Source organism: Argiope bruennichi, chromosome 3, assembly GCF_947563725.1.
Source record: "Argiope bruennichi chromosome 3, qqArgBrue1.1, whole genome shotgun sequence".
Taxonomy (NCBI): Eukaryota; Metazoa; Arthropoda; class Arachnida; order Araneae; family Araneidae; genus Argiope; species Argiope bruennichi.
In genome coordinates, this window is record NC_079153.1 from 86,881,295 (window position 1) to 86,899,590 (window position 18,296).

General features: G+C 27.2%; 1 protein-coding gene across 3 annotated transcripts in view; it reads left to right on the forward strand.

Annotated features, from left to right (window-relative positions):
- Positions 1 to 6,990, forward strand: part of LOC129964085 (acyl-coenzyme A diphosphatase NUDT19-like) — a 7,000-nt gene extending 10 nt beyond the window's left edge. Inside the window, exons 1-4 of one of the 3 annotated variants that reach the window (XM_056078765.1) lie at positions 1 to 147; positions 1,485 to 2,242; positions 3,861 to 4,068; positions 6,648 to 6,990. The exon at positions 1 to 147 is cut by the window's left edge and continues 10 nt beyond it. In XM_056078765.1, coding sequence (XP_055934740.1) covers positions 1,493 to 2,242; positions 3,861 to 4,068; positions 6,648 to 6,868 — 1,179 coding nt within the window. In that variant the 5' untranslated portion in view covers positions 1 to 147; positions 1,485 to 1,492 and the 3' untranslated portion in view covers positions 6,869 to 6,990. Of the gene's footprint in view, positions 148 to 252; positions 450 to 1,484; positions 2,243 to 3,860; positions 4,069 to 6,647 lie in introns of those variants that run through there. The other 2 variants (XM_056078766.1, XM_056078764.1) reach the window with 2 other exon arrangements.
- Positions 6,991 to 18,296: the final 11,306 nt, after the last annotated feature.

Sequence of the window (18,296 nt, forward strand, 5' to 3'; positions counted from 1 at the left end):
ACTCTGGGGAGTAAGAAAAACTTCGTCATTCGTTCGCAGGAAAAGCCGCTTAAAATATTCTCACTGTTCCTTTCACTGCTTAGTTGCTTTCGAACTTCCGTCAAGGTAGAACTAACTAGCCGAGCTCTCTGAGGGGAAAACATTCAGGTAGCATTTTCTGCACTACATCTTTTTCTAACTTAATCTTTCTTCAATAGATGGCGCTAATTGACTTTGTGCCGTTTTTTTGATAACGTATGCCAAAATTAACTGTAATTGGATGACGATGAGATAAATCAGTAGGAGCTTTCTTGTTTTGTTTGGAAATGTGCGGCTATTTGTCGAGATGATATTTAAAAATTTTAGTAGATTTTCTAATATTGGAGCCAGGTTTGTTAAGGAACCGGAATTCTGGAAAGTAAATTCCAAAACTCTTCGCTTATTAACTTATTCTAGAAAATATAGCAACTGTAAGTATGAGGAAATGGGATTAACTTTAAACTTCAATTTATTTATTAAAGACATGCAGTTTCTTTTAATTAAGTTAATAAATTAATTCAGGGAATTAAATTTGTTTTGATTTTGAATTGTATACTGATGTTATCAACTTCTGAATTATTTAGTTTATTCTGGTTAATAAATAAATTAATATTTCCTGAATCATTGGTTATACATTTTTTTAATTTGTAGAAAATGAAAAGTTGTTTTATTTCTACAAATTTTTTTTGTATGGACTCTTATTTTACAGTTTCAGTACATTAGAGATCTTAATTTACTTTTAGGATTTACTTTGCATTTAATATTCTGTAATATTGTGAGATAATTTATTTGTTTCCGTCTAGGAAATTTTATCAACTAAGAAACTTCTTTAAAAATATTTTTTTATATACTTTCTGAATATTTTGTAAAATATTCTTTTTTATATTAACCAGAAAAGTTTATACGTTATGAATAAGGAAATATATCAATACAGAGCTATTTAATTATAAAAAAAAAATCAATTTTTAAATATGTTTAGTGATCCCCATTTCGTTTTATCTGTAATGTATCTGAAAGAGTAAGTTACACGCATAATTTTCTTGAATGTGAATGAGTGGTTTGAAATAAGGCAAAAGAATAGTTACTTTGAATTAAATTCCTATGCATAATAAAAAGGACTGGATTTTGACAAGTCTAGATATGATAACTCTTGAATTTCTTTTAGCCAAATTTATAAGAAAGTGATAAATGTTTGAAATAAATTCATTAATTAAAATATAAGCACGTTATGCTCTTTTGTAAATGTACATAGCATTATTGTATTTGTAATAAAGTATTATACCATAAGTCAAATTAAGAGAAACAAAATTGAATTTCATTTTATTTAATATATTTTCTATTAATTGAAATTTTAAAAATTATAATTGCATGACCTATAGCTATTTTATTTGCTTATCTTTAATATTTCATTATTTATTTCTAATTTTCTCATCATTTAAAATGATTATTTGTTAAATTTCTTATAGCAGCCGAAATGGAAAACCCTCCTTGGAGAGAAGCATCGAGTCTTATCATAGCATCTCGTCTATCCCTACATGATGTTGTAGCTAAAGGAAAGAACCTATCAACTTTAATGAACTCTAAAGCATGGAATTACACCACTCGACCTAACACTTCTGATTATCGCATATTGATGGTTAAGAGAAGTGGATTGAGCTCGTTTATGGCCAATGCTTATGTATTTCCAGGTGGTTTGGTTGAGGTTGCTGACTATTCCCCTCTATGGTGGTCAGTATTCAACAAACTAGGAATTACCAGAGACGAATTGATGGCGTTCTGCTCTAATATTCAAGGTATTAGGCCCCCCATGGTCACAACCCCTATAACTTTAAAATCCAAAGGTGCCTTGCCTAATGAGGACTATCTCCCTGCTGACATAGCTTTGCGTGTAGCAGCTCTGAGGGAAACATTCGAAGAGACAGGAATTTTACTTTTGACAAATCCATCACTTGAAACAACTCAAGAGGCTACCACACATACTCTTCTTTCTCAGAACATTGATATTCAAACATGGCAGAAAAGAGTTCATGATGATCCATATGCATTTTTAGATTTATGTTTAGAATGCCACATGTGCCCTGATATCTGGTCTTTATATGAATGGTCAGATTGGCTCACTCCTACCTCTGTGGGTCATCGACGTTATGATACCATGTTTTACTTGTGTTGCTTGCCTCGTCAGCCAGATGTCTTACTTGATCAGGGAGAAGTTACTATCATGAAGGTAATAATTTGTAACTTAGCTGAATATTTGTTTTTCCATGAGCATCAATTTATTTTTTATTTGGTTTCTCGAAATTGTAGTAATTTTTACTGCTGTATATATTTACTACCATTATTGCTGATTTACGTTCTACATCAAGAATTTATTTCATTTTATGTGTATCTGTGTTATTCTTTAAAAGTTAGACTTTTTTAATTAATTTATGTTGGGGATGAATCCCCCCCCCAAAAAAAAACACCAGTGCATTTAATAATTCTTTTACATTTCAAAAAGTCAAATTTAATATAAAATTTAATCCTAGATATGAATTTAAATAGATGTTTACATAACTTTTATGAAAGTTTGTATGTGATTTTTTTTTTTTTTTTCAGTTTCTATAAAGATTTTTTTAAGGCAATTTTTTTTTTTCCGTCTAACAATTGGCAACTTGACAGAACGTAGAAAATTATGATTAACTGATGTAGAATGTGTTTCTATATTTCATTGGGCTTCAATCAACATAAAATTGATTTTAAATATAGAGCTTAAGCACATGGAATATGATTTATTGGTAAATTAAATTCCTTTTAAGCTTATATGTTACTTTTTAATTTAAGTATGTAAAAGACTTAATAATAATTTTCTCTACATTGTCAATTTTAGTTTTGTAAATTTGCATAAAAAAACTTTAAGCTATAATATTCTCTCTCTCTCTCTCTCTCTTTATATATATATTTAAGGTTATATAAAGTTATATTCAATTTATCTATAATATAATAAATTATGCAGAGGCAACTATAGTGTGAAATCTTTGTTAATCTTTGTTATTTGAATTACATATGTAAAGTATAAATAAATATAAAATAATTTTTTAAATTCCTTTTTTAAATATCATTATATAATCTGCCACGCTTGTAAGCTGTACTGAAATTTACATATTAGATAAATATTTCTTACTTATTCTAAATGAACAGTTTCTTAAATTCTTTTTATTTTAAGTATCATAATATCATTAGATTTGATTTTATAAAGTTATATAGGTTAATATAAATGTTAAACATTGAACCATCTGTTTTTTCTTGTTTTAATTATATTTCTATAACTTGGATTAATAGATAAGCCGCAGTTAATTACTTTTTCTAAAGCTGTTTAATTTTAGCTTCTAAATAAATTTTGTTGTATTATTTTCATCCATTTTTTTCTGATATCATAAAAATTAATGATTTTTTAAAACTTTTATTCTAAGAATCTAATGTTGTACAATTTAAAAACAGAAATTTTTTGCTTAATATATGCATAAATGCATCTAATTTGTATTAAAATTTTTTTTCCATATAGATTTCTTGGAAGTATTAACCTAGCATGGTTATTATATCTGAGAGGATATGTATAATAATTGTTAAAAATTTAATATCACCAATAATTTTTCTAGTCTTTTTATCTATCAAATTAATTTAAATAATTAAGTGAAACAAATACATTTAAGAAAATTTAAATTCAAAATCCGTTTGAATTTACTTCGTGATATTTAACATTTTCTATGCTAGTAATTGCTATTAAACCTTTAATTGTTTATTTATAAAAGTATGGGGAAACTAAAGGCATATAAAATATTTGACATTTATCTTATTCATTGCAGTGGGTTACACCTGATGAAATGTTAACTAATCATTTTACCAATTCCATTTTCCTTGCACCACCACAAGTGTATGAGCTTTCTCGCATGATACCATTACAATCTTACCATGAACTTAAGAATTTTGCAAAAAAGAGAGAAACTCAAGGTTGTGAGCGATGGATGCCTGTCATTTCAACTGCTGTAGATGGTGCAATATCCTACTTACCAGGTAAATTACTTTGCATATGTGATACTTTAGTTTTTCTCTGTAATAGATGAAAAATGCAAATTCTTATTAGACTTATGCAGTATCTTGGAATCTACAATAGTTTGCAAACTTGCCAACAACACTGACTAAAAAATTATAAAGATTGATACTTAAACCTCATTGATGATTGGTATAATTGGCATACTCTATTAGCACAAAATGTCCAACAATATTGTTACAATATCTTCATGATATTGGTCAGCATTCAGAATAATAAATATATTGTGCACTATAGGTATTTCTTATCAACATTATTCTACAATATTCTACATATTTTAATTAATCATTCTTCAAGAGGCATTTTTTTTGTCTCTCTCTTTCGGTATATATATTTCATTATACTGTCATTTCCTTCAATGGTAGAAGTCTTACTAACTAAAAATTTCTTCCTTTAAGATAGGTTTTAGTCCAAAGGGGACAAAATTTATATATAAATTGTTATCTCCACATTCTTTTTGAACCAGTTATATTTATAATTTTTGGATGGTCATAATAAAGGCAGATTTATATTACTGCTAATTGTGTCTTGTCATGTGCAGTTAGTACTCTGCTAGTTTTCCATTGCTTGTTAATGCTATGTAATTAACAAACAAGCACTGGTTTTCTTTACAATACTATGAAGCACAAAACTCTTTAGATTTTAAATTTCAGCCACTTTGAACTATCAAAAGAATTATAGTTCAAAAATGATTTAATTTTTTTCGATATTTAAATGCAAAAAATTATTTTTCCACTGGTAATAATAATTAAAGTTTTATAGATAATTTAATCATGTTTTTATAAATCTTTTAATTATGGTAATTTGTGATCAAAGACATTATGTTATATTCCTCCTATAGGGAGGTAAATGCATTGAATAAACAGTTATGGAGTGATGGGTGGGAAGTTTGGCAATAGAAAATTTTGCAAACCACTATTGAAAAAATAAAAAATAATATCTTTATTAAAGTAAAATGCTGACTTGATAAATTTCCATTTTCTTTCGTGCATTTTAATTACAGTATGTGCGTAGCACAATTTAAAATGTATTGCATTAAGTGCTTTTTAATGCTGCTCTATTTGCATATTATTTAGCACAAGTGTTACTTGTATTAAGATATTCTTAAATGCATTAAGAATATCTTTAGTGTTTTTTTATGTGATTGTATCAAATTTTGTGTCTTGAAACAAATTATGTTCCACACCAATCTTCCAAAAAAACTCAATTTGTCTATCACAAATATGAGAAACACGTGAAAGAATATTAAATTAAAAAATATTTTGATCTAGATGAATATTTTTTATTGTAAATAATTAACTTGTCAATATTCTGTCATATTGCATTAATTGTAGGGAATGTATTTTTATTTTAAATATTATCTGTTTTAATTTTATGCAGTATTTGCTTGATAATTCTTTGGTAGTGAAAAATTATATTTATTTGCAATTCTGTCTACATTAGATTTGATTTACTTGTTAACCCTTAGTATTCTGGTGACTCCTCTCAGGCACCATTCAAGATGGTGCATCATTTTGATGCTTTATTTATTTGCAATTCTGTCTACATTAGATTTGATTTACTTGTTAACCCTTAGTACTCTGTTGACTCCTCTCGGGCACCATTCAAGATGGTGCATCATTTTGATGCTTTATTTATTTATTTTCCAATTTTAATTGTTAAAAATGCCTATAGACAGATTAATTTGTTGGGGAAATTCGACTTAAAACAATTATATATATGTATTTATTTTTTTGAGCAATGAATGAGCCCTCGTATTAAGTGAATAATTATGCATCGAACTACTTTTCAGTGTGCAAAGAGTTAATAAATTTTTAAATTGAATTCTAAATGCATCAGAATTTTATTTTTCATTTTTGAATTAACTGTTTCATCTAAAATTTCACTTATTCATTTCAGAATCACAGTTTTAAACATTTTATTTCATTTGTAATTGTCATTTGTTTGAATCTTCAAAAATCTTTATATACCATTTTTTCAAATTTGATTATGTTCAGAAATTTCATTTTAAAATTATAGCAATAAATGGCATTAATTCCAAATTATTTATGCAAAATACAAAAATGACAATTAATTTCAACATCTTGCTACTTTTAATTTTTATTGATGTAATTGAGTTATTATAACTATTAAATTAAGTTGATCACTCCTGAAGGCTAGTTTATAATAAAAGGCAATATCATACATACAATTAATATCGGGATTATATATATTGCTTTGTACTTTTAACAGGTACATTGTTTGTTATTGTAATTATAATAGATAATAATTTTCTTAGCTCCACAGATAGATGCCTACCTTGCATTTTTGACAGTCTGGCTCTGATTGTCGATATCTTTCCTTTCATAGACAAACTAAAATGTGATATTTGTTATTTATTTTTATTATTTTTGTATTGATTATTATGTGATAATGAATCAAGTTTATACTATATAACTGATATTGATAGGTTTAGTAAAAACAATTCTTTAAGTATGTACTAGCTTATTAAAAGCAAAGTTATATAAACATTTTGTAAATTGATTCTTAATTTCTGGTTTAGGTGATGATTTGTATCCCAAAGAACCTGACTTTGAAGGAATTCAAAAGCCTATCGAATTCAATCATTGCTTAGATGAGTTAAGAGCAAGCTCAAAGAATCTCCATCGCTTGGAAATTCGAGGTCCACAGTGCACTGCATACTGTAACATCACTCCTTCATGTGGTCACTTGCAACCTCTTACTTATAAGCTAAATCAACCTATTGTGCAATCTTTCTTGTAATTATTTACTATGTATTTGTATATATTTTGTAAGATATTTCAGATACTAACTATATCTGTTTTATACTTTTTTCCTTAGAATTAGTGTTATGTTTTGTAATATATATATTGGTTGCTTATTTATTCATTTGTCTCAGATTGTTTTTTATTAATACTTTCAAACATTTCCATCATTATAAAAAAAATTTTACATTACAATGTTTATTGTCATTTCTAGCAAGACATGTTGTGTTAGCCAATAATATTCTTTCTTAAATCTTTTCTGTATGTGTATTGCAGGAAATGTACTATCAAATCTCTCCTCTGTGAGTGAGCTCATACATATGCTCTATAACCAAAGATTTTTATTTCCTCATTTAAGGTATCCAAATAACCCTTTAGATTGTTGAGTCTTGTCTTAATGTATTAATATGCATGTATAATTAATGTATTATAATTTTATTAATAATTATGAAGACAGAATAGTAACTCCTCAGATAATTTAACAGGAACATGGCTTTTATTTTAGGATAATTTGTACTAAGTTGTAGGTTACCCCTTCTGCCTTTAAATCTTCATTTCATCTATAATTACAACAGTAATTTCCAATCTTTATTTTCACTCAAAACTCTTTTTCCTCTTAATTTATAAATATACCATGCCATCATACGTTCTTTACTTCTTAAATATATCTCCGTCCTAAGAAGGTTTCATTCATGATTTTAAGGGCTAAGCTTTTCTTAAAAGCGAAATGACTGGAATTAATTTAATAATATTTGTTAAATTGTTTTGATTTTACATTGAATTCCATTTTATATAATAGAAAAAAGTAAACATAATTGAAATATTTTTCATAAACTTATATTGAAAGCTAACAATTACTCATTGTTAAAATCAACTATTAAAATATTCTTGAGTTTTTTTTAAGGATCTGGTTTATAAAATCAATTTCAAAAAAAGACAAATATAATTTCTTATATAGAGATATATGAAACTTACTGTGTTTTTTGTTTTTAATATATTAATAAGATGAGTAGTATGTTCTTTACAGTGCAGGTATATGTATTAACTACATAAACTGTATCTTGGGGCACATATTTTCTCAGGAGCCTTCACAAAAAATGTCTGAGTGAGGGAATGTCATATGTACTAAATATATGGCTTAAATGAAGAAGCACTTAGAGGGATCTGTGAGTTTCATCAAATCTAAATCTGACTCCAGTGCGTCACTCTAGTTTTGTGTTTATAAAAGGTATTAAGTATTCAATATCTTTAATACTAGGCTTTATCTATTTAATAACTTTAAATTTTTACACAGACTTGGAAAAGCAAAATTCTGTAACTTTTTTATTTCTGCCATTATCAGTTTTAGTTTCACATATATTTTATGTAGTATATTTTCAAGAATATGTATAACGCAGGTTGAGAACCTCTGATCTATCTAGAACTAAAAATCAAGAATATATATATATATATATATATTTATATCTGTGATGAATCATGAATAGAAATATAATTTAAAAACAATTATTATAAAAATTTAAATTATGTACAACACTCATATATTCTTAATTTTAAAGATATAGAATTAATAATCCTGCTTTCTACGATGAATTTTTTTACAGGCTGAATGCTATTCCATAGTTATTATTGCAATAATTTATTTACAAACAATTTCTTTTGATTTGTTTATCTTTTTTTAAAATTTCAAAACATTTTTTAAATTTATGCACATTAATTGAATGTTAATTTAAGTTGCTGGTGAATTATGTTTCAAGATTGATAAAGTTCTTTGAATATATAATTCAACTTTCATTTGAAAATAAAGAATTTTTTTTTACTATAGAAATTAATGATAAATAATATAACAATGAATAGTAATTATATATGATAAATAACTAGAACTGCTGGCATCCTTGCATAGGGGTAGCGCGTCTTCCCCGTGATCTGGGCGTCCCAGTTCGGGCATGTTGTTCTTCATCTGTGTTCTATCTGTGAGGTGTGTGAATGCGTAACCTTTTTATTTTTTTAGGTTTTAGCTTGAACTTGAGGATCAAATTTATGACATTTAAATGACATTTTTAACCTATATATTTTGTTTATTGATAACTTACTCTTAGAAATATATTCAAAACCATTTTTTTTTCCATGGCTATATAATTTTTAGGAATTGCAGTATTTCTCTGCATTTATATTTCTTTCTTTAAAATTTACACAGAAGGATCAAAATAAACAGCACTCAAAGAAAATGAAAACTTAAATGATATCTATTTAGAATGATAATAAGATTAAATAATAAATAGTAAATGCATATAAGGTTAATTATGTTTTCATTTCAACATTGAATCTGGTCAAGTTTTTTAATCCACATAAAAGATGCTAAAACATTTATCTGTTTATTTTTTTTCCTCTAAAAAACTTAAATATGTTTTCTTTTGTAACTTTCATTTCAAACAAATATTTTCCCCTCAAATAAAGTTCTATAAATATGCTTGAAACAAATTTTATTAATTTATCTACACTAGAAATCAGTGCAAATTTACTTTAATGAAAAACAATATTTGAGCACAATAAAATAAAGACTTGCTATAAATTGAAATTATTTTAATTGGATTGATGCAGCCTCTCTTCAAATGTGAAAAGCCAGTACACAAATCAGCATATCCAATAAATATGAATAATAATGAAAAATGACATAATGAAAATCTAAGCATGTTAAATAGAATCAAAGTATTGAAATAATATCCAAATAAAATACTTTTCAGTCTAAATAAACTCTGCCAAATGAAGCACTAAAAATCGAGAAATATATGATACAGTATTCAGTATTATTCATTACACCTGAGTAACACATCATTATAAGCTTAGTTCTTCAGAAAACTGACTATAAATTAGTGATGCGACTATTTATATCTCTTTGTTTTCTTGTCTCTATCATTTACAATATTTTTTTGTTGATTTCTCACAATTTATATTTTCTTCAGTTTCAAAACTATTATTCTCTGGTCCCCTGAAAAGTGCAAAAGATGGAATATAATGTTTTTTTTTTCCTTAAATTTAGAATGGAACACATATTATGGTTTTATTTAATAAAAAATATAATGCTAAATCATAAATTTTTAATAAATAATTTTCGTATAATAAGTTATTTCTTTTCATCTTGCAGATTATATGTTCTTTCCCTCTTACAAATAAAAAAAGATTATAAAAAGAACCCTAGTTATTAAAAGGACACTAAAAAGAGGTTCTGAAAGATAATTAAATATTATGATTCTTATAAAGAAATAATACTTTTATGTAGTTTCAAATATTTATGCTGTCTTGTTAAACTTCATTTCTCATGATACCTTATATTTTGGCATTAATATTTAGATGACTGAGAAATTTTCATATAAATAATTTGTTTCATATGAACAATGATTGTAATTTTCATATAAAAAAAAGAGTTTTTTTTTAAATTATAGAATATTGCATTTATAAAAATTGAAAAATATATATATTAGCTTCAGTTATAATTCATAAATATTATTTAAATTTACTTTAAACTAGTTGTTTTTAACGACCAGCTTACTTGCCGGAATATTGCATGCATTTAAATTATTGATTAATATAATAAATTATTTGATTAAAATAATCATACAATATAAATAATTTGATTTTATGATTCTCAAAGAAAAAAAAAGATTCCTAGTGAAATCTAGTTTTTTGACATTATAAGGCCATTAAAAACTTACCTTGCAACTTAAAATAAATTTCATGAAGCTTATCTTTGATTGTAACGTAATTTCTCCTTCTAATATCTCATGTAAAATTCTTAGTAGAATTTTTCTTCTTTAGCCTTCAAAGACGGAAGAAAATTGCGCCATTAAATATTTAATAAAGCAATAAAAAATGTTTGAATTTTTTACAACAATAAACTCATTTTTGCAAAAAAAAAAAAAAAATCTCAAAATTTAGGGAAAAAATTGTACCGCAATTAAATTAGTATTAAATAAAATATGTGTTTTTTAATATTTTCAAAAGTTATGGCAGAACACACACAATTTCGCATATTTTTAATTAATTAAAACTTGGAAAGATTGCTTCAAAGTACACTTTCAGAAATTGTAAAGTAAAGTGTTTGTCATCTAAAACGCAACAAACATACAAAAATTTCCTTTTTAATATTGATTTTTCAAATTTCTCATTTGTAACTTATGTTGGGCGGTTCTTTGAGGCATTAAATACAGCTCTATCTTCACCAGAGCCTCAGAAGTCTGTACTTCCACGAAAAAGCAAATGATTTCGTAAGCGTTGAAGAAAAGAACAAAATATAAAAATAAAAGTCTGATATGGCATTACATTTTCTTTCAAATAATATGAAATAGTTCTCCTAATACATTTTATATCTGCCGGCGTTTTTAAATTTGAAGAAAAAAATCTTGTATTATTGTTTAAAAGATTTATATTCTTATTTATAAATGTAATTACATGAAAAGTCTACGGCAGTGATTTAGATCGCTGGTTCAATATCCGATTCCATTGATTGAAGTTTCTCGATGTGTGGACACCTGGTATCTTATAAATCTGAAGTCGTGAGTCAGACGTTCCGACGACACGTGCCTTGGAACTTTGGAGATGAGGAAGACGGCTCAACGTTCAAGGACATATTTAGAAGACATATTGCTGAACTGAAAATAATTATGGTCAACATTTTTTCTTTTTCTTTCTGTAATATGAAAAGAAAGCTTTGTAATTGTCTAAAACTTTGAACTCGAGATTTCGACGAAAGTCCTACGTTTAAGACTTCCTTGAATTCAAAAAAAAAAACACATTTTTGGAATTATGTCTGCATGTGAACGAGATATCTCTGAAAATCGCTTTCAGTTAAAAGAATAGAATTGGGTTTGCTGCCGTTGCACTAAATTTGTAAATTTCTATCGTAATTTGAAAGACAGGATGTGGCAGGAGGTATGGCTATCCGAATACAAGCGAATTCCATAACTACAAAACTCAACGAGCTAGGTACATGAAATTTATTTTTAATTTTTATTATCTAAAGTGTAAAACAATATCAAATTTTGTATCAGATCCGGCAAGAACCTATACAATCGTAGGCATCTAAACGCGATGATTAAAACACTTAACAATTTAGGTTAATACAATTTGATACATAGTTTTAGCATCTAAAGCGTAGATTTTGTATGAAAATTTGAACTAGATCTGTCAAAAGTTTGATCTTCTGTCAATCTGTATTTTCACATGCATGTAAACATGACAACTCAAAAGCATAACGACTTAAATAAACGACATTTTGTAGATGATCTTCTGCTTGCCTTTGTAGTTGCATCGAAAATGAGTTTCAGTTAATCGAAAAAAGACGTCTAAAATGCATCTTCAGTATTCTTTATTGTACTTTAGTGGATTGTTATGAGTGAGGATAGAGCCTGGGACCTTGTGGTTCGTAGTCCAATAACATGACCATGATACAAAAGCAATTGCACGTGCAGGGTAGTTGTTAACTGGCTTATAAGCTTTCACCACAGTACTATGAAGCACTCGGTTATTATTTTACTTAGAAGCATTCCCATATGCGGGATACTAAAAACAAAATTCTGAACATTCTTATCATTCGTGCCGATGGTACACAATTTTAAATGGGAGGAAGAGGAGATAACACCTTTACTAGAGAGTGTACGAGAAAGTTTTGGAAAGACCACTTCTTTCTTTAAGAAACTTTTTAAAAATCTAAGGACATAGAATTGAAACATATCAGCGGAAGTATTTTTTGCTATATAATCTCATTTCCGTAAAGCAAAACAACACAGTTTTGTGTGTAGTAATATAGGAAGAAAAACAGAACAAACATCATTTATCTAGTTTATATCGTTTTTGAGTTATAGTGTTTGCATAACTAGAATAGACAAATCGACAGACATCCAATCATTTAATGAATTTGACCCAAATTTCAATATAGATCTACAATACTGTATAATGCAATATATTAAAATTGGATCTTTCTAGCTTTTTGTTAGCAATTTTTTTTGTGTTAGCATATCTACTTATGCACGGATAAAAAGATTTCTTATAGAAGAATATCATTTGAAATTTAATGGGAGAAAATTCTTCTGTTTAGGTACAGTGACCATATATTTCATGCTTGTTGTGTTTTCGAAAACACAACATAGAGTTCTGAAACGCTGAAATTTATCAAAATCTCAAAAATCGAATATTTACAATATTTTTTTTTAAATATTTTCACTTTGCACAATACTTTTGAGAAAATAACCAGCGGTTTCTCCAAAACTTTCTTACATATTCCCTAATAAATGTATATAAAAATTGTGGACCTTGGTCAAGTCTCTGAACGCCACGAAAGCTCAGATTTTTATTTTCAGGGTCCCACATATGAGCATTTTGGGATTTAGCATTGTGACGAAAACGAGAATGTATTGTAGAATTTTTTTTTTTTTTTTCCTTCGATCAATTGAAATCAAAACTGGCCACAGAACTACACTTTTATTAACAAGATAACATACCAAATTAGTCCGGTTTTTTTTTTTGTGTGTGTTTATATGCATGCGAATATACATATCAATAAATGATTTTGGTTCCTAATTTGATACAGATTTGCATTTTAAATACTTAACTGAGAACCAAATTTTATCCACTTAGCTCTAAATATTTTGTTGTTATTTTGTACACGTGCATTCAAACAGATAGACTAAGATTTCCTCCCAAAATTTGATAGAAATCTATAAATTTGGCATAAAGATTCTTTGCATTTTATTGTTTAATTTAACTCTTTTCTCTCTACTTCGTATACGAGAAAGTAAAAAAAGTCAAATTTGTATTCTCTGGTTATGGTGTCTAGGGAATCTAGGTCTCGACTGCCACACCTTAGTTACACTATTGTATTGACTACCAAGTGTAGAAAGGGTGTTTACTCCTGACGATAATCGTGATATCCACTGGGGAGCAATTGATAAAAGCCGACCCTGCCAGTATTCTCTCATTGGTAAGCTTATCTCAGGTATTGTTTTCTTCATCTGTCCACTGATTAAAAAAAACGAGATGCGCCTTGAAATAGTGCTTATATAATTTCAAAGCGACTTGTCAATCTCACGAATCAAAACAATGCATCAATCATAAGTTCCGTTTCTAAAACTTGTGTTCATTTTATTTACTAGCTCCAGTTTTTCTAAAATATTTCTTGTAAACATTAAAATATTTTTGTTGTCGTGAAAAAATGCATATCACTTAATAATGCTTTTGTGTCTAAAGTGAATTGGCAGCTTTATCGACTAGAATTCAACTTTTTTATAACTCATATGTATATAAAGTAGAAATTTTGTTGCTAAAGTTAGAATAACCTTAGTTATGGTATCTTGCTAAGTTTTGAATCATCTGTAAAGGTAAGAAAATATTATTATCGGTAGTATTAACATGATAAATGTTTATAGATTGGCCTAATGCCTGTAAATTGCGACATGAATGGTGGAAAAATCGTTCAGAACGCTCTACAGGGCAAACTGTTGGATACAGAACTACTAAATCGAGCACTTAGTTTCTTCTCGACCAACATGTCTTATTCGTTAAGAAAAGATTAAAAAAAAAATTTAGTTGGAAATTAATTAAACTTTTAACGTTTTTCCTCAATAACTTCATTTTATTATACAAATATGACGACATAATTTAATAAAAGAAGAAAGTATAAGAGAAAGGGAAAGATTTAAAAATAAAAAAATTCAAAAGAGAAAATAATGGAAAAAAGGCCGAGGAAGAGGATTCTCAAGTAAGTTACATATTCTGAAAAAGAAAAATGGTTTTTCTTAGTTTGAGGAAATATTTACAGCGACTCTGATGATATAATATATTACAACATATTACATTAACATCCCATCATGAGGGAGGGAGGATTACTTTGAGGCAGATCACGAAATTTTGAGCAGCGGTCAGATGACGAAGACGGTGTTAGAGCTGACATTCTCTCATTCCACGTCACGTCATAGGGGAGAGGGACATTCAACCCCTGCAGATTTAGTGTTTTCCAAGCTAATGTATACGACGGTTCTTCGGCTAAATCAAAATTCGAAGCTGAAACACGCCGACCCCGAAACCATGATATCAGAATAACAGACGTGGGGTTTACAATTCTGATGAAAAAGAATTAGCGTGGGGATTAATTTGCAAGCTATGGATATAAAATGTGTGCTATAGAAAGCAGTTTATCATTTGCTCTTGTTAATTCAATTTCTTATACAGGCTGACTTTTATGTTGGCTGGTTACAGTTTATCTTTTATTTTACTTTAGACCACTTGATATCATTTTTTTACCACAATGCTAAGTGTTAATTATTATCAAATGTCTCATACACTTTAAATAAAATAGGATTAGTAAATAGAAAATAATTTTAAATGTTGTTATTTTTATTATTACGACCACAAAACTGTTAAATATTTTTTCGATGCACATAATGAATGAATACCTAAACTATAAAAAATTGTTTATAATCAAAGGATGATAAATATATTTAAAAATATAAACATTTGTCCGAAAAATTGTTGAAACTAGCCCCTGTCTCACCTATATTTTTGAAATATATTCGTAGTATTCATTACCTGAATATTATTTTTCCTTTAAAATAACAAATTATCTTAATTATTTTGCCCTTTCTACATTACGTGCTTGTACTGTGAATTCTCCACATACAGAAAAAAAAAAAAAAAAAAAAAAAAAAGTAAATTGCGTTGTCTTGGTGATAAATCTCTCATTTCCGCTCTAAAACTTTTGTTGTTTCTGTAAGTCCAAACTTCCGCTCTCAAACTTGTTTTTTTTTAAGCATTTTTTTTTTCTTGTCTAAAAGCGTAGCCATTAATGATTCTAAACAGAATTTTATCGATTAAAATGTATAGAAATAAAAAGTATTTTGTGACAGTTAAAATGAATAATATTTTTTTTAATTGGTATAGTAGTGCATTTATTGTTGAAATTTCAGATTTTGCACTGCCGCCATCTATTGATAGTAATTTAAGATTCTTGTTATAAATTTTAATTAAAACATATATAAATATTATTTCGTAGCGATTGTTTAAAATTGTTAATTATTTTTAAAGGGTCTTTTTTTGCAATTTTTAATTGGTTACTCAGATACTTGATTCTTAGGTTTAGTATTTGTTTTATTATAGACAAGCCACCTTTGGTGACCAGCCGGTTCGCCAGTATTACCGCTCGCTACAATTTTCAATTAAATATTTTAAGTAACTGGTCTCTTAATAGATTCTCAAACAAAACATTTTCAATCTTCAAATTTTGATAGTCATACCAAACTTATACTGTTGTTTAGATCGTTTCGTTCAATTTACTATATATATATTTTGCTAATTTGTTGTCATTTCCGGTAAAACTTCAACTTTAATTTAAAGTAGAAATGATGATATTGCAATTAATATAAAGATATTTTTTAATAAAATCAGGCGTTTTATTTTATTTATCATCTTTATTGTTATTTATTTATTATTATTATTATGATTGAATATGAGTAATGCAAACAGAATCGCTCGGTATTTAAGTCTTATGTGAATTACAAAATATTTTTAATAATTTATGTAATATCTCAAACAATAATTCAACAAAAATTTCTCAGATTCAGCATAAAATTCAGTTTTTAGTTTTGCTTTCAAAAGGATTGAAATGAAATCAATAATAATATTTTGTTCCGGCCTGTAAATATATTTAAAAAATTATGAATTCTAAATTTAATGCAGTAAGGTATCATTTTCTGAGAAATATTCTGGACACACCAAATTTTAAATAAATGAATGAATGTTTCTATTTTCCACGATCAAGTAAAACTTATTTATGAAGTTTTGAATGTTAAAAATTTAGAAAAACTCAACATTTTCATAATCTTAGGCCAATTAATCTTGAGAAACCTGTTCGCTGATTGGCGTATTTTCTTTGAAACGATCGATGGAAAATCTAAAATTATCCTTTTTTTATTGAATAGTGATATTCAAATTTTCATAAATCAGTCTGTTTAAGTGATTGATTTAGTTGATTGGAAATTAACTCTTTTTATTTAAAATATTAGTGTTTTAAGAACATTTTGTTATTTGTGATTTCTACAGCAGAAGCTTTATGTAAAATCAAAAATTGGTTATTTATTAGAGCATTTATTGAATCAAGTTACATAAAATATAATCATTTTCCATTTAGACCATTTTAGCAGATCTGTGTCTTACTAAAGGTTTACAAATTAGCTGTGTGACCCTGATTTGAATGGATATCCTGTTCATATTAAACAAAACTTGCCTTAAAATAAAACTGATTTATTGGATTAATAATATAGAGAGTATAAAAGATCATAAAATAATTTTTCTTGAATTTATTTTTTAGAAAAATAATATTTCATATTTGTTTCATTTCTTACGGACACGTGCCGAAAATTATATTTTTGCAGATTTCATTTCCAAAAAGATTTAATTTGTTTTTAATTGGAGCTTTAATCAATGTGATGGCAACACTTTGAAAAAAGCTAATTTTTCCCCATGAATGCGAAACGTGCTCGTGCGGCTTAAATTTTATTTTTATTTTGTACGAAAAAAATTGTTGAAAAATATAGTTAAAATATTTATTTAAAAATTCATTAAAAATAGAAATTTAATTTTAAGGTTAAAGCATTGGTATCATTTAAAAGATAAATTTTTGATCCTTAACTTCATGTAAAAATATTTTTTGTGCGGTAATATTTTCGCAAGTTATAGCAGAAACACGCCAAAATTTCGCTTATTTTTTAAATAAATAAAATTGTAATTAAAAATTCGAAAAAATAATCCCCAGGTGCACATTCCCGGCCTCCAAGGTACACACGTACCAAATTTGGTAGCTGTAAGTTGAATGGTCTGGCCTGTAGAGCGCCAACACACACGCACACACACACACATTGATCTTTATTATAAGTACTAGCCGCCTTTGGCGACCAGCCGGTTCGCCAATCTTAATGTTCGTTAAAATTTTAATAATTAAATATTTTATACAATTTCTACTTTAATAGCTTCTTCATCAAAATATTTAAAAACTTCAAATTTTGATTGTCATATAATTCATTCATAATATTATAAAGGCCTTCAGTCATAACGTAATATGTATCTCTCATTTTCTGTTAGCACCCGTAGAATTTATGCTTTAAATTAAAGTGGAAAGAATTAATCTTCAATTAATATAATAATATTTTTTACTGAAACCAAGCATTTTTTTTTATAATCTGATTACTGAAAATAGAGTCACTCAGCGTTTAAACTTTATGGGCACTAAAGAATATCTTTTTTTAATTTATGTAATATCTCAAGAGTTTGTCAACAAAATTTTCTTAGATTCATTATGAGCAGATCGATTCATTAACAATGTTTAAATTTAAATGCATCAAACACTAAGAAAATAAAACGAATCGTTTAAAATAAACGGTTGA